Raw genomic sequence first — 14,259 nt, 5'->3', positions numbered from 1 at the left:
TCATCATTATATACCTAGTTTTGGTATCCCGATGCCTTTCTCTGTCGGTCAATTTATCCTTTATTAACCCGGTAACCGGTTGTGGATAATCTTCCATGCGAGTATATTATCTATGTTCCGACGGTAATAGATAATATATCTCATGCACTCTTTGGTCGAAGCCTTTTGTTCTTCCCCAGTCGAGTAAGATTCGTATCCCTGTTTTGGAATCGAATGTCCATCCCATAATCGAGTTTGTGTTCTGCCCTCTTTTTGGATGATGAGTGTTTTGGGAATATTCCCCAATTCATGCTTTGGTTGGTCACCTATTATATGCCCAGTAACCGGTATCCCTGGTGTTCCTTCCTTCTACTCCCTATTATGACTTTGGTCCCCTGTGAAGTCAGATTTTCCTGAGTTGAGATATACCTTTTAGGTCTTCCTCAGATGATTTGGTTGATTGATATCTCTCACCCTTATACCGGTCTTAGATATTCATTCTTCCCGAGCTTGTTGTTCTCTCACCCTTATACCGGTGATCAGATCACATGTCTCATTGAGCTTGTTACCCAGTAACCGGTAACACCTCATCCCGCTGCTTCCCCAGGAGAGTCTTTTTAGACATCCCCAGCGAGGTATCTGTTGTGGATCGCCTTTTGCTGTGTTGGCATATTCCCCAACACATGCACCTTCGAGTCAGCTCGATGTCCTTCCATTGGGTTTACTCCCTTTGGGATTCTGTTCCCCAAGTTTCAAGTCGTGACCTGCTCACGCATTTTTTTTAATTCTTCTTCTTATCTCTATGAGAGTTCCCAGAGTCTCTATCCCTAGTGAGCGTATTACTCCTATGGATTGTCAATTTCTCCGGATGTCTTTTCTTCTTTGTGGACACATATCCCCACAGAGTTTGTTTATTTTGCATACATACATTTGCATTATGAGGTCTCTTAGGGACCAAAATTTGTCTCTTTGTTATTATTTAAGCCCATTCTACCTCTTCGAGACGAAGATTTTTACCTTCACTTCTCCGGCTAGAATGACCTTAAATAGGGGCATCTGTAAGACCCCAATTTTGTCCCTAAGATCCCTCATGGCATCATAACATTGCATTGTATAGCTTCAAGGATCATTGAGCATCTTGGCTCCCTTTCCCTTTGGGTAGGGATCTCTTGTGAGTGGTTTGAGATCACCAAGCATGCTTGAATTGTATATCATTGTTTTTCTTGTTTTATTTACTAACCAAAAGCACAAAAATTATGTCACTAACATCTTTTGTTTGTAGCTTAAGCAATCACCAGGTCAAGAGTTTCAAGAAGATCCTTTGTGCAAGAGATGAGGTATTTTCTTGGGATGAGGATCACATGATTATTATAAGGAGCTTACATGAGCTAGGGTTTCATTTTGAAGCAATTTCACCAAGTGGTAGAGGCTCAAGTTAATCAAGACATTTCAAGGTCATCTGAGGACCAAAAGTCAACTGTGCAGTCAACTGAGGGCTATGAGGTGGGGAAATGAGTTGAGACACCTCAATCATGTTCAAATGGGGTCTATTCATCATTCTAAACATCCATCTTGAAGATTCAAAGGTCATGGTAAAAGTTACTAAAAATGGAAAATGACCTATAATTCAAAGTTTCCAAATTTGGTAAGTTTTGGTCCACTTTCAACTTGACTTGTCAATGTCAAAGAAGTTTCAAATGAATTTTTGGTAAACATGAAAGTTGTAGATCTTTGTCTCCCCTTTCCAAAAAGCCCTAATTCATGCATGTGATGAATGGTTGAGGAGTTATGGTCATTTGATCACAAGGTGTGCATGGAAATTCAAAATGGCCTAACTTTTGATGTAAGGCTTCAAATTGGTTCATTCTTTTTGCAAAATGCTTCTCATCTTCAAGACACCTCAAAATGAGCTTTGCCATGTATGAGAAAGGCTTGTATATTTATTATTTCACACATGTGCAAATTGAAGAAAATCTCCACCATTCATTCTTGGCTTAAGATGCAAGCAAATTGATCTTCAAATCATGACCCTTGGATGTTCTTAAGTGGATTGGAAGCTTAACATGGAACTGATCACGTGTATTATGGGCATGTGAGCTCATTTTGCAATTTTGCAATTTGCTTCATATCTCACTAATCATGATTAACCAATGGAAAAGATGATTAGCATTGTCATTAGCATGAAGTATAAATAGCAAAACCCTAATCCTAACTGAAAAGAACAACCAATTTCAAATCAAAATTCAAGAACTCTCTCAAATTTCTCTCTCTTCGATTCTTCATTTTCTTCACATAACTCTCAAAGATCCTTGCATATTCTTGATCCTCATGCTTCACTGATCAAGAATCATCCATTATTTGGAGCAATTCATCAAGATTTCGAGCAGTGCATGTGCATTATCATGATGATGGAATTTGAAAATTGAAGCACATTCAAGAGGTTTCAGCCATTGCTTTTTGCTTAAAGCTTCAAAAGAAGTCCAAAAGAGAAGATCTAGAGCAGTAGAGCTTGAGAGAACGCGTTTTCATAGAGCTCCATTTCCAGGTGATGCAATTTTCGATCTCTCCTTTTGCTGTTTTTTGATTATAGAACTGTAGATCTTGTTGAGTAGAGCACGAATATGTGTTTAGATTTGAGAATGAGTGAGTATTGAGGAAGTTATGCTGACTGGAAGTTTAGATCTCAAAACTTATTGTCTTCGATCTGCAAAACCTAGGGAGATGTAGGAGAAACTAAGTGCATATTTGGATTCAACGTTGGAAGACGAGTGGAACGGTATAGGTTTGGTGAGATTCTGGAAAATTGCATGGCGGAGCCACCGTAGGGCTCGCCGGAGAAGACGACCGGAGCTGTAGCTCCGGCGTCTGCGTGTGCTAGGGTTTTGCATGCGTGTATGCCATGTGTGCCTTGCGTGTGAGATTGATTGGATGAGGAGCGCTTGACCAAGCCACGCGTGTGTTTGACCGCTGAGTGGGATGCTGAGTCGTTTAATGAAACGGCGCGTTTTGATGTTTGAATGTGGAGCGTTAATCTCCACTGCGCGCCATATCTGATGGTTCATGATTTTTCTGGATTTATTCAAATAAATGCATTTCCCTCCTTTTTCTTGTTTTATTTCATTTGTCTAGATCATTTTGTTTAATTCATGAAAAATACAAAAATGATCCAAATGAGTCCCAATTTTTTTTCATAGTTTTGTATTGATGTCTACTATTTTATGGTGCTGATTTCATGAATTTTGGATGTCTGGATTTTTATGTGTGACTTTTTGAATCCATGTGGTGCCAAATTGATATATTGTATTCAATGCATTGTGAAATCCTCATTTTTGAACATTTTGATCCAATCTTTTGCATACATGACATTCATACATAATATGAATTTTTGGTCACTGGTTTGGAATTTTTCTCACATGTTATCATCATTTTTGACACATGGAGAAAAATGTGACAATTTGTGTCACATTTTTTTACATTGAATTGGTGCAATTTTGTTCACATAGCATTTGCATCATTCTGGATTTGATCTTTTGCATATTGAACTTTCATGGCATAAGGAACTTATATGAAAAATCTCAGTCATTGCATGCATTTCTGATTTGATATGAATTTTCTAAGTTGGAAGTTCATTTTATGCATATTTTTGGTCATTGCATGGCATAGGCAATTTGAGGCATTTGATTATTGATTTGATGCTGGTCCTTTTGAGGACATTGAATGATTTGTTGGAAGGTGTAATGTGCCAATGATTGGGTTCTGGTTTGGTTTTTTTGGTTAGGTTTTGAATCTTGTCTTTGCACTAGGGTTTTGTACATAAACTAACTTTGTTTTGTGTTTCAGGTTTGGACACTTATCATTGATGGTTGGATTTGTTCTCACTTTGTGAGATACAAAATGAATTGAGTTCTAACCTATGTTTGTTTTGTAGGGTTTAATTGATGTGGTGAACCCATGAGCTCATTTGAGTGCCAAGGCACTTATTCATTGAATTGTGTAACTGTTGGAGAGTTTCACTGCTTGTTTTCTGGTTGTATAACTGAAGTACTAACTGTTTAGTGTTTGTACAGGTACCTTAGTTGCTTGCTTGCTTTAGCTTTTGCTTGAGCATTGGATTGTGGTTGACACACCACTCAGGTAGTTAGCTTCTTACTTCATGTAGTCTGAAGTCCTGTCACCTTTTTGGCAGGCATTTTGCTGGCAAGTCCTCCTTCAGAGGCTCTGTTTGTGTTTGTTTAAAATTATGCTCAAAGACCTCCAAGAAGAGGCATGTGTTATATTTGATAAGACCTCCAAGAGAAGAGGCAATTGACGGATAAAAGGGATTAGTAGCCAATCCCCCGTTATTCAGTATGTCGTTCTTTATGCTCGCACTACGTGCTGATGCTTCTGAACATGTGCCCTAGATCTTTGTCCAGAGTCTGTCAAGTGGAAAAGGATCCCACTTTCTGGATCCCCGCGCTTTCTTTGTCATGAGCTCACCCTGGCCAGGGTTAAGAGCATGAGGTTTCATCCTCATTTAAACTTTGATCAGCTTCACCCTAACGTTCAATGTTAGTGGTTAAGAGCTACAGATTACCCTTTACAGTTTGGCTTGTTTGGCGAGGTTGACATGACCCCTCTTGACTAAAGCCCACCCCTTGTTTGAGCCTCTTGTATGGATATAGTGTGTGATATTTGTTTACTTGTGAGTTAAGTTCTTGTTAGAGACCTCAACTTAGGGATGTTGATTGCATGACAACTATTAGGCTCGAGTCTTAATCCCCTTTTAGTTTGTTGTTTCCCTGGTCTCTGGTTAGAAGAGTGTTTTACCCCATGGAACTTTTGATGTGTGTGCTCTTGAACTAGGAGTTTCCATTTGAGCTTAATTGGAGTATCATTACCATGTTCATCCAAGTGGAAAATACAAGATACATTGAGGATCTCTTATGAGACTTGTTTGATTGCTTATACTTTGTGCTTGCTTAATCCAAAGGATAGGAGCTACTTGGATCATCAATATGATCTCAAGAGAGGAACTCCTAGTGTGGTTTCATTTCTTATCCCTCATCTTTTTATTTTCCTTAGGACTTAGCCCTTCTTCTTCATCCTTCCACTCTAACCCAAGCCAAAACCCTTTTTGTGCAAACATTTAACCTTTGTTTTCAACATTAGAAACCTAAGCCCTATGCTTTTGATTTTCAAACTTTCTTTTCATAACACTCATTTTGAATTGAATCTTTAAGTCAACTTTGACTACTTTTATATATACTTCTAATTGGTAAATATAACCCATTCAAATTTCCCTTTTGTGGTTCCAATGGCCACTTTCTTAATCAAAATTTTCCATAACCTTTAGCTATTAGGTTTGAGTTATCCTTGTGGTAGATGTAATACTCACCTATATCCTTAGTGATGGACAATGAGTCTTCCATGCTTATTATAGGGTTAACCCCTCACTAGCATGTTGAAGCTATCCTCACATGGTGGATTTGTGGTTTGGTTGAGTTTTCTCCCTTTGATAACAAAAGACCTTAAGGCTTTTGGACCAATCAATTCACCAATTTGTTTTGAGATTTTTACCCCGAACTACGAGGTTTTGATCCCAATCTTTTATAAGAGGGTACGTAGGCAATGGGTTTATCCATCCAAACACAAAATGTAAATAACTTGTACATTCTCTTCTCATCTCTTCAATCATGTTTGCACAAATAAAATTTTCACAAGACAAACTACCTTACAACAAGTATGAAAAGGGCTCCCTAGGAGTACCTAGGATGTTTTGGGTTCCTAACACCTTCCTATTGCATAACCAACCCCCTTACCCAGATCTCTGTTTCTTTTATTAGTTTTTGTTAAAACTATTAGGTTTTTGTTCGCTTTCTAACCATTCCTTTGGATAAATAAAAGTGCGGTGGCGACTCGACTTGTATGGTTTATCTTGGATTTAGTCAATATCTCCAATGGTAACGAATACCCCGCTACAGGAGGGAATGAGTGAGATGAAGAAAGAGATATGAGGGGGGAAATAAGGAGCAATCTATGTGACTTATATAATGAAGGGTGGGGATGAACTGAGTGAAAAAGGCATGTTAGAGTTTATGCTATTTGGATTGAATTTGTGATACTTGTGTGATGATATGGTTGATGTTAACATGTATGATAACTCACATGTTTATCACTTTCTTATTGAGTACGTCTTAGTTTCTTTGATTTTTGATTGGAAAATGGTATGTATGTATGATGATTGTGATATGGTTTGTGTATAGACTTAATGTGTTTCCTGCAGTGTGAAGTTAATTGATTTTAATGGAATTTTGTTATACATGTGTATGTTATGACTGACTTTCAAATTGCAGGATATGAGGTCATGGTGATCATGACATGTTGTATGGTGAGTAGCACGTAAGGATGACGAGCTAGTGTAGGTTTTCGCGACATTAGCAATTATATTAAATCACGTATTTAACATAATAAACAGTGAGTGGTATCTAGCAACACATCACTGCTACCGAAGACACAAAAATGTCATGTGATCTGACAAATCCTTTTGTGATAATACTTATGTGTACAATTACCCTTTTGCCCCTATGTCTATATTGAACACAAGGCATAGACCGTGTCATCCTTGTCCAATTTAATATTGGGTCCGTAGATATTTATCTTGTTACGCAGGATGAGCAAATTCCATCTAGGTCACTCATGTCCCTCAACATGCTTCGTGGAGTACCCATCAACTATCTTTATGGTCATCCAGTTACGGACAACGTTTGATCCACAATAAAGCACTCGACTCTACATCTAGGATCCATAATGGTTTCAGGTAGAAGGGTGGTATATACCACTATCACCAAAAGAATAACTTATGACACTTTGCGTAACATTCTCTATGATATTCTCATAGCGGGTCAATCCAGTATAAATATTACTCATAATATTCATACATATGTTTAAGACTTGATAACACATTATCCATGATCCATGAGATGTGATTATCAGTTTATATATATAATAATCTTAATGCTTTAATGTTATCCCATATCACAACAAAGCTCGACTACGGATACTTTAAAAATAATATTCTTATGTTTAATGAGATCTCATGATTAAGTCACACTTGATACATTAAATGGACTATCTATTCTAGGGACTTTATTAAACAAACATAATAAAGAAAAAACCTTTTATTATTAATAAATAATTTGATACAAATACCAAAAGTATTGACCTCTAGGACTTACACCAATAGTACAAACTCATATTTTATTTGGAAATTGATCTTTTATCTAATTACAAGTCAAAGCATAATATTTAATTAATAACAAGTCAATATCAAAACCAAATTAAAACAAAATGAAAATCAAAAGAGAAAACCAAACTAAAATGCAATTAACACTCAAAGGTCAAAGTCAAAAGTAAAAAAAAAAATACTTTGACTTTTTCCTCCAACACATGTTAATGGATGAAAAGAAATGAAAAACAGCGTAACATGGAAGAATTAACCAAGGTCAAAAAGAGTCAAACTCTCGACCTCTTTGATTTTAATTGACTGCATGCAAATAAATGATCTTTAACTGATAAAATGCATGATCAAATACAATAGTCATGTTGATACAGATGAAAAACTAGAATTCTCCAACTTTCTTCAAATTTTTGTGTTTCAATCTTCAACCTTCCATGAGGTCTTCCATTGTTGACATAAAATTATTATATACTTACACCATTTAAATATTTCAATCACTTACTTATGTATTAAAATTGTTTATTCTTTATTTATTAAAATGTTTAAAACATTTATTGTAATATAACCCGTGCAATACTCGGGTTTTCTACCACATAATAATATTATCAATTCTGAATCGCTTTATCAATTTCAAGTACACTATCATAAGGTGAAGAAATTGGTGCAACAGCCACTGTTGATTTAGACACACTAGGATCACCATCAATCATGCGTGTTGATAATACATCTGCTGCAACATTTGTATGAGGCGAACTTTGCATCTCATTCCTTTTTCCCCATAAAAAGTAATATAGTCCCAATAAAATCAAAATCATGCCTAATAACCTGCCAATAGATTTTCAATTTATTCATTTATTAATATATAAACTTCCAATATAATTTTTAAAATATTAACTAAATATAGCTTTATTACATTATCCTATATACTTCGATTTATTCATTTATTAAAATATAAACTTCCAATATAGTTTTTAAAATATTAAATAAATATAGCTTTATTACATTATCCTATATACTTGATATTACTAATCGTAATAATTTAAAAGAAAATAAAATAAAAATATAAAGATACCAAGAAGGAAAAGTATTCATACGTTCCAACTCTTAATGGTTCACCAAGTATGATAGCCTCTGATATGGCCACAAAGATTAGAGCAAGTGGATTAAACATTGAAGGATAAGTAGGCCCCTTGATTGTAATTGTCCATGATATTAAACAAAATATAGCTGCAGTACCCAATACTCCCTACATAAATAAATTCATCTCATTAGTTTTCATGATTATTATTTATAGTAAATTCTCAATACAAACATAAAAATAATTTGTAAGACTAATTTATTTTGTGAGGTTAAGTCAAGCTCAACATGTTGGGTTAAGAGAAAGAAGATTAAAATTGAATAATAGTATAAAATTGAGTTAAAATGTATTGGAGTCACGATCACACGTTTCCACCTAATCATCAAATCAGTGGATTGAGATCAAAAAATTCATATATCAATATAATTTTAAAAACTTAAATTGATAAGTTTGAAATCTAAACAATCTAGTCTCGACACAACAACCATTCATAGACATAATTAGTATAATTGTGATGGCATACAATCAAAATTTGAAACCTTTTAGTTTTATTTTAATTATAATAAATTTAATTTTAGATGTAAATTTTCAATTTTAATCATATAGTTTAGTTTACTTGATATATAATTGAAACTTGACAAAAATAAATGATCTTACCGTAAATAGAATAGTAATGAGTTGTAGATTCCATCCTAATCTCCAAGCATCTATATTGGAATTTATACATAATCCTATTAATGCGGATTGAATTCCTGCCATAACACATGATAACATTGTTCCCCAATACTTCAAGGGAAATACTTTAATCAACTTCACCTGTTAAAAGTGAAGACAACTATTTACTAAGGATAATATGAGTAATGTTCACACAAATTATAATTTTAATAAGAATCAAATAATTATGAAAATGTGTAAACTAAAGATGATTAATATTTTAATTATAGTGAATTGAAAAAATAGGAATAAAGACATACTTGAATAATAAACCAAGCTGTGTAACAGCAGCAAGATCCAACCAAAAATAAAGTGCCAAAAAACATGTGAGTTTTGGATGTTGAAATTGCAATTTCATGATGGCTATGATAAAGACCAATATGAAATTCTTTTCCTTTGAAGAGACTTGTAGTTAATGCTCCGCCAACACATAAAATTGCCCCAAAAAACTTTGCTCTACCACCCCACGTTCCAATCTTTAAGCTCTCCATTCTACAAACTCATTAAAAAATTAATGCTAATAAAGTATGTATATTGAAAATTAATTTGTTTATAGAGAAAATTTTGTCTTTAGTTTAAATACCTGAATATAATAGAAGTGAAAAATGTACAAATAGGAATCAAATTGAGAAAGTTGACTGAGTAAGCAGCAGATGTGTCTCGAAGACCATAGTAAAATAATCCTAAAGACATAGTCATCCTGCCATATAAGTATCATCACTTTATTATAAATTTAAGCATATGAATAATAATTAATTCTTTATTTTTTGTTTTATTTGTCGTAAAAAATATTATGAGTGCTTACACAACTATGTGAGTTCTTAGAACATCTTAAAGTAAAATTTTGGAAAAATTTAAATGGCTATTTTAGGATATATCTCAAGGAGAGATTTTTTTTAATAGGACATCTAAATGAACATGTAGGGAGTGTAGCAAGAGATATTGACGGTGTGAATTATGGGCATGTTTTCGGAGTGGTAAATACGAAGAGTAAATCCATCATGGATTTTTCGTGGATTTTTTATTTTATTATAGTTAATACATGTCATAGGAAAAGAGAATATTATCTTATTAATATATGAGAGGGGTGCCAAATTCTCATATATATTTCTTTTTTATTAGGAACTCAGATGAAAAGATTTGTTTGGACCGTAAAGTTATATTGGGAGAAAGCAAGACTAGCCAACATATTGATTAAAAATGTAAGAGTCAATAGAATAGTGAATAGGATAAATCACATGAGAACTCCATTGATCAAGTGGTTGCATTTGAACGGTGAAAACAAGGGAGTTTCAAACACAATATCTTGGAGAGGGGGTTTATACAACCACAAGAAAGTGCAAATAATATATGAAACAAGATTGTCCAAAAGATAAGAAAAATATCTAAATAATAAGTTTTTAGAGTAAAGTTAAAGTAAAAAATGAATATTTTAAAGAATGATCCAGGAATAAAAATGATAAAATTTGGAAAAAGTATAAGAAAGAGACCAGAAGATAGTGAGTGAAATAAATAACCCAAGATTTTAATGGTTTATACTAGTTTTTATGAACCAAAGAGGTGAGAAATATATATATATATATATATATATATATATATTGAATTAAGTAGTTGCTAAGGGAAGAGAAAAAAAAAAGAGATTTGAATCAAATGAAGTGTCTTAAAAATTAAGAAGACAAAGTCTTGGTTTAAGAAACAAATATGAAGGATAGACTAATGACGTATTTCTACAACTTATTTAATAAAGGATATGATATCTCACCAGACTCTAACAGACCCAACATTATGGGAGATGATCAAAATTATAATTGCTGTCATAAGATTCATATGCAAGTACTCCCTCTGTTCCTTTTTAAGTCTCTTTTTTGAAAAAGTTTTGTTCCTTATTAATTGTCACTTACAAAATTCAAGGTAGTATTAATTTCATTTTGTCAAAATCACTCATAGGTAATTATTATATAGAGAGAAAAAGTAAAATGAATGTAATAAATAGTTAAGGGTCTTATAGGTAAAATGAGAATTGTTGTTAAAAAAAGTAACAATAATGATTAACTTTGTTGGTATGGGTAAAAAGTCAAAAAATGACACTTAAAAAGGAACAGAGGGAGTAGTAAAATAAGCATTAAAAAGAATGAACAACATTAATACGGTTGGGTCAGACATGATAGCTATTGAAATGTGGAAAATTCTTTGAGATAAAGGTATTAAGTGACCTACTAAAATCTTTAGTGAAATTATGAGGTCAAAATAAATGTTGGTTGAATGGAGAAGAAGTAATTTCGTTCTAATCTATAAGAATAAGGGGTATATAAATTGTACAAATTATAGGGAGATTAAACTTATAAATTATTCTATGAAGTTATGGAAAAGAGTGACGACACAGAGACTAAGAAAAAAGGCTCAAGTATTGAGATCTAATTTGTTTTTATGCTTGAAAGGTCGACCAAAAAAACGACATATCTATTACGATGTGTGATAGAGTAGTATCTGATTGACCAATAAGATTTGCGTTTAATTTTTATTGACTTGGAGAAGACATATGATAGAATGCCTAGAGATATTTTGTGGAAGCCCTAGAGAAGAAATAACTTAGGATTTCCAATATCCGAGCTATCCAAAATATGTATGAAGGGGTATCGACTAGTACGCAGACACATGTTGGAGAAACTGGTGATTTCTCCATTTCAATAGATTGCACAAAGGTTCAACCATAAACCCCCACCTTTTTACTTTAATTTTAGATGTACTCAAATGACACGTTCAAGAGATTGTACCATGATATATACTTTTTAAAGATGATATAGTACTTCTTGAAGAAGAGAAAGAGGATTTGAATAAGAGATTAAAGACGAGCCTTAAAAATGTATGGTTTTCCCCTAAACATAAATGAGATGGAATATATGATATGTAAGTTTAGCAAAAAGGTAAATATTTAGGTCCGTAATTCAAACTTCTCGATTCTATCTTGGCCCAATTATTCTAACATATAGTATAAGTAATTTGAATGGTTTTATCACCACAATATAGAAATAAATATAAAAATTGTATTGGGAGAACTAATTGAATTACTTGATCTAATTCACAAATAAAATAATGGCTAATTACTAATAAACTTTTAAAAGAGACAGCTCTATTCACTAATAAAAAAAACAAGGAACATTAAGCTTACCCCACCAATGCGTTAACAAAAAGCCAAAACCAAACTTTCCAATTAAACTTCTTCTCTAGTCCCCTACAATTGTAATTAACCAACAAATATTATATTACCATTAGCATCATAATCCTCAAATAAATCCAAAACTTTTAACATTTATAAATACGCCCTCTTTTATGCATTAAAAATTGTAAAAATATTTAAAAGTGTCTTTATCATCATAAATTTTATTTAATAAATTTTATTTAATATTAAAGTGTCGTTTTCTGCACCTCGTTTTATGTGCATATTTGTGAATGCAAAAAAATGTATATATATACATAAATAGAAAAACAAATAAATAAATAAATAATTAAAGAGTCAATAAAAATCAGTCTAAAATGTAAACTCTGTATAATGCATGTCAACATAAATAAATGTTTGACCTACTATAGGTTTAAATGTTATTAAATGTGTTTGAATTAATTATTATTTAAATATATTATTGTTAGTGTTGTATATAAACCTTTGAATAATGGTTCATAAAGACTTTTAATTTAAAATATATATATTGACCCATTAGCTTTCAATTGATTTTAATTTTTATTAATAATTAAACATTTCGTTTCTTCAAAAAAAAGTTAAGCATCTTTAACCAATAGGTTATTATGACCGCATGTGTAAACTGTTATACTTTATTTAATACTTACTAGGAAAAGTAATGAGTTGGAAAAAATTGAGATAAAAAAACACGAACAAAGATAAAAGAAAAACATATAACAAAACATAGTGAATTATGATTTTATGGGGAAAGAGTGCTACTATATAAAATATTAATGAAAGAACTTACAAATAAAATATAGAATTGAAAAATGAATTATACCTTTCAAAGTAGAGTGCAAAGGGAACAACACAGATAGCAGCAACAATATATCGATAAGCAATGAGAGCAAAAATGTAAGTACCATGAACCAAACTGACTCTTGATAAAAGTTGCATTCCAGTTGCAAAAACTTGAACTAATATCATGCTAAGAACAATTTGACAAGACATGAACCACTTTTTCATACATCCAATTTTCTGTTTGTCACTCATATTTCTCACCATTGTAGAAAATAATACTGTGTATTTTGTCTGAGAGAAAACAAAGGTGTTAGAGAGATAAAATCTAAATGTTGAGTATTTTGCTTTGGTATTTGAATAAGGTTTTTTTAGGGAAAAACCAAAGAGTTAATAAATGAAATAAATGCAGGAATTTTTTTAATATTTAAATGGAAAATATTAGTTTGAAGAGAAAGTTTGGTCAACAAAATATATATAGTATAAAATTTGTATCCAATACATCAGGTTTTATTGGTTCAATTTCTCTTTCATATTTAAAACCTAAAAATAGATTAGGGGTAAATGGTATTAGACCTACTTTTTTAAAAGTAACAAATAATAAATATGTACCTATGAACGCATGGGTCATATTTTTAGGTGGGATATAATTTTGGACATGCGGGAAACGAATTTATTTATGGACGGTCATAGAAATAGAAAGTTAAAAAAAAAATTAAAATAATAATAAATTTAAATTAAAATAGTAATACATAACAATAATGTTATAAATAATATGATTAAAAATAAAAATTATTAAAACATGTATTAGATAAATCAATCTTTTTAGTTTCTTTTATAAATAAGACAATTATTTTATAAGAGAGACTATATTTTTAGTCAATTTTTTTTAATAAATTCTTTTAATCGTTTTCATTCATTTAAAAAATATGGTTAATAAATTTTTATTATTTAATATTTGGATCAATAATTTCTTTTTCCCCATTTTATATAACTTTCATTATATGAGAAAACAAAATTTATTGGAATTTTATTGACGCACATCATTCATGTATTATATTATTTTGCACGACATAACTGCATGCATATGATTTTATAAGCACATTTGTAGACATATTCAAGTAAAAAATTAATTGTAGCATATACTTAATTAATTTATAAGTGTCACATCGTATTTTTTTTTATATTTGAATCATAAATATAAAATTGGAGTAGGACACCTAAGTAACCGGGACTGATATGATATGCACATTTGATTTCAAAATATAATAAAAATAAAATAAAAGAAAGACAAAA

At 32.0% G+C, this 14,259-nt stretch overlaps 1 protein-coding gene across 1 annotated transcript; it reads right to left on the bottom strand.

Moving 5' to 3' along the window:
* Positions 1-7,700: 7,700 nt before the first annotated feature.
* LOC127121257 (WAT1-related protein At5g64700) lies at positions 7,701-13,326 on the bottom strand. The gene is made up of 7 exons (XM_051051814.1): positions 13,007-13,326; positions 12,160-12,222; positions 9,574-9,690; positions 9,251-9,482; positions 8,934-9,092; positions 8,293-8,444; positions 7,701-8,023 (listed from the first exon to the last, which is right to left on the bottom strand). The coding sequence occupies exons 1-7, from the start codon at positions 13,228-13,230 to the stop codon at positions 7,804-7,806; spliced, it is 1,167 nt and encodes a 388-aa protein (XP_050907771.1). The 5' UTR covers positions 13,231-13,326; the 3' UTR covers positions 7,701-7,803.
* Positions 13,327-14,259: the final 933 nt, after the last annotated feature.

This window comes from Lathyrus oleraceus, chromosome 2 (assembly GCF_024323335.1).
Source record: "Lathyrus oleraceus cultivar Zhongwan6 chromosome 2, CAAS_Psat_ZW6_1.0, whole genome shotgun sequence".
Lineage (NCBI taxonomy): Eukaryota > Viridiplantae > Streptophyta > Magnoliopsida > Fabales > Fabaceae > Lathyrus > Lathyrus oleraceus.
The sequence above is the reverse complement of the archived record's forward strand: the minus strand, read 5'-3'. Positions and strand labels throughout refer to the sequence as shown.

Excerpts from the sequence above, each read along its gene's own strand:
- LOC127121257 (XM_051051814.1), bottom strand. The coding sequence starts at position 13,230 with ATGGTGAGAAATATGAGTGACAAACAGAAAATTGGATGTATGAAAAAG. Across the intron at positions 9,691-12,159 it reads TTTGTTAACGCATTGGTGGG|GATGACTATGTCTTTAGGAT; the intron begins GTAAGCTTAATG and ends CTTATATGGCAG. Across the intron at positions 8,024-8,292 it reads GAACCATTAAGAGTTGGAAC|GTTATTAGGCATGATTTTGA; the intron begins GTATGAATACTT and ends ATCTATTGGCAG.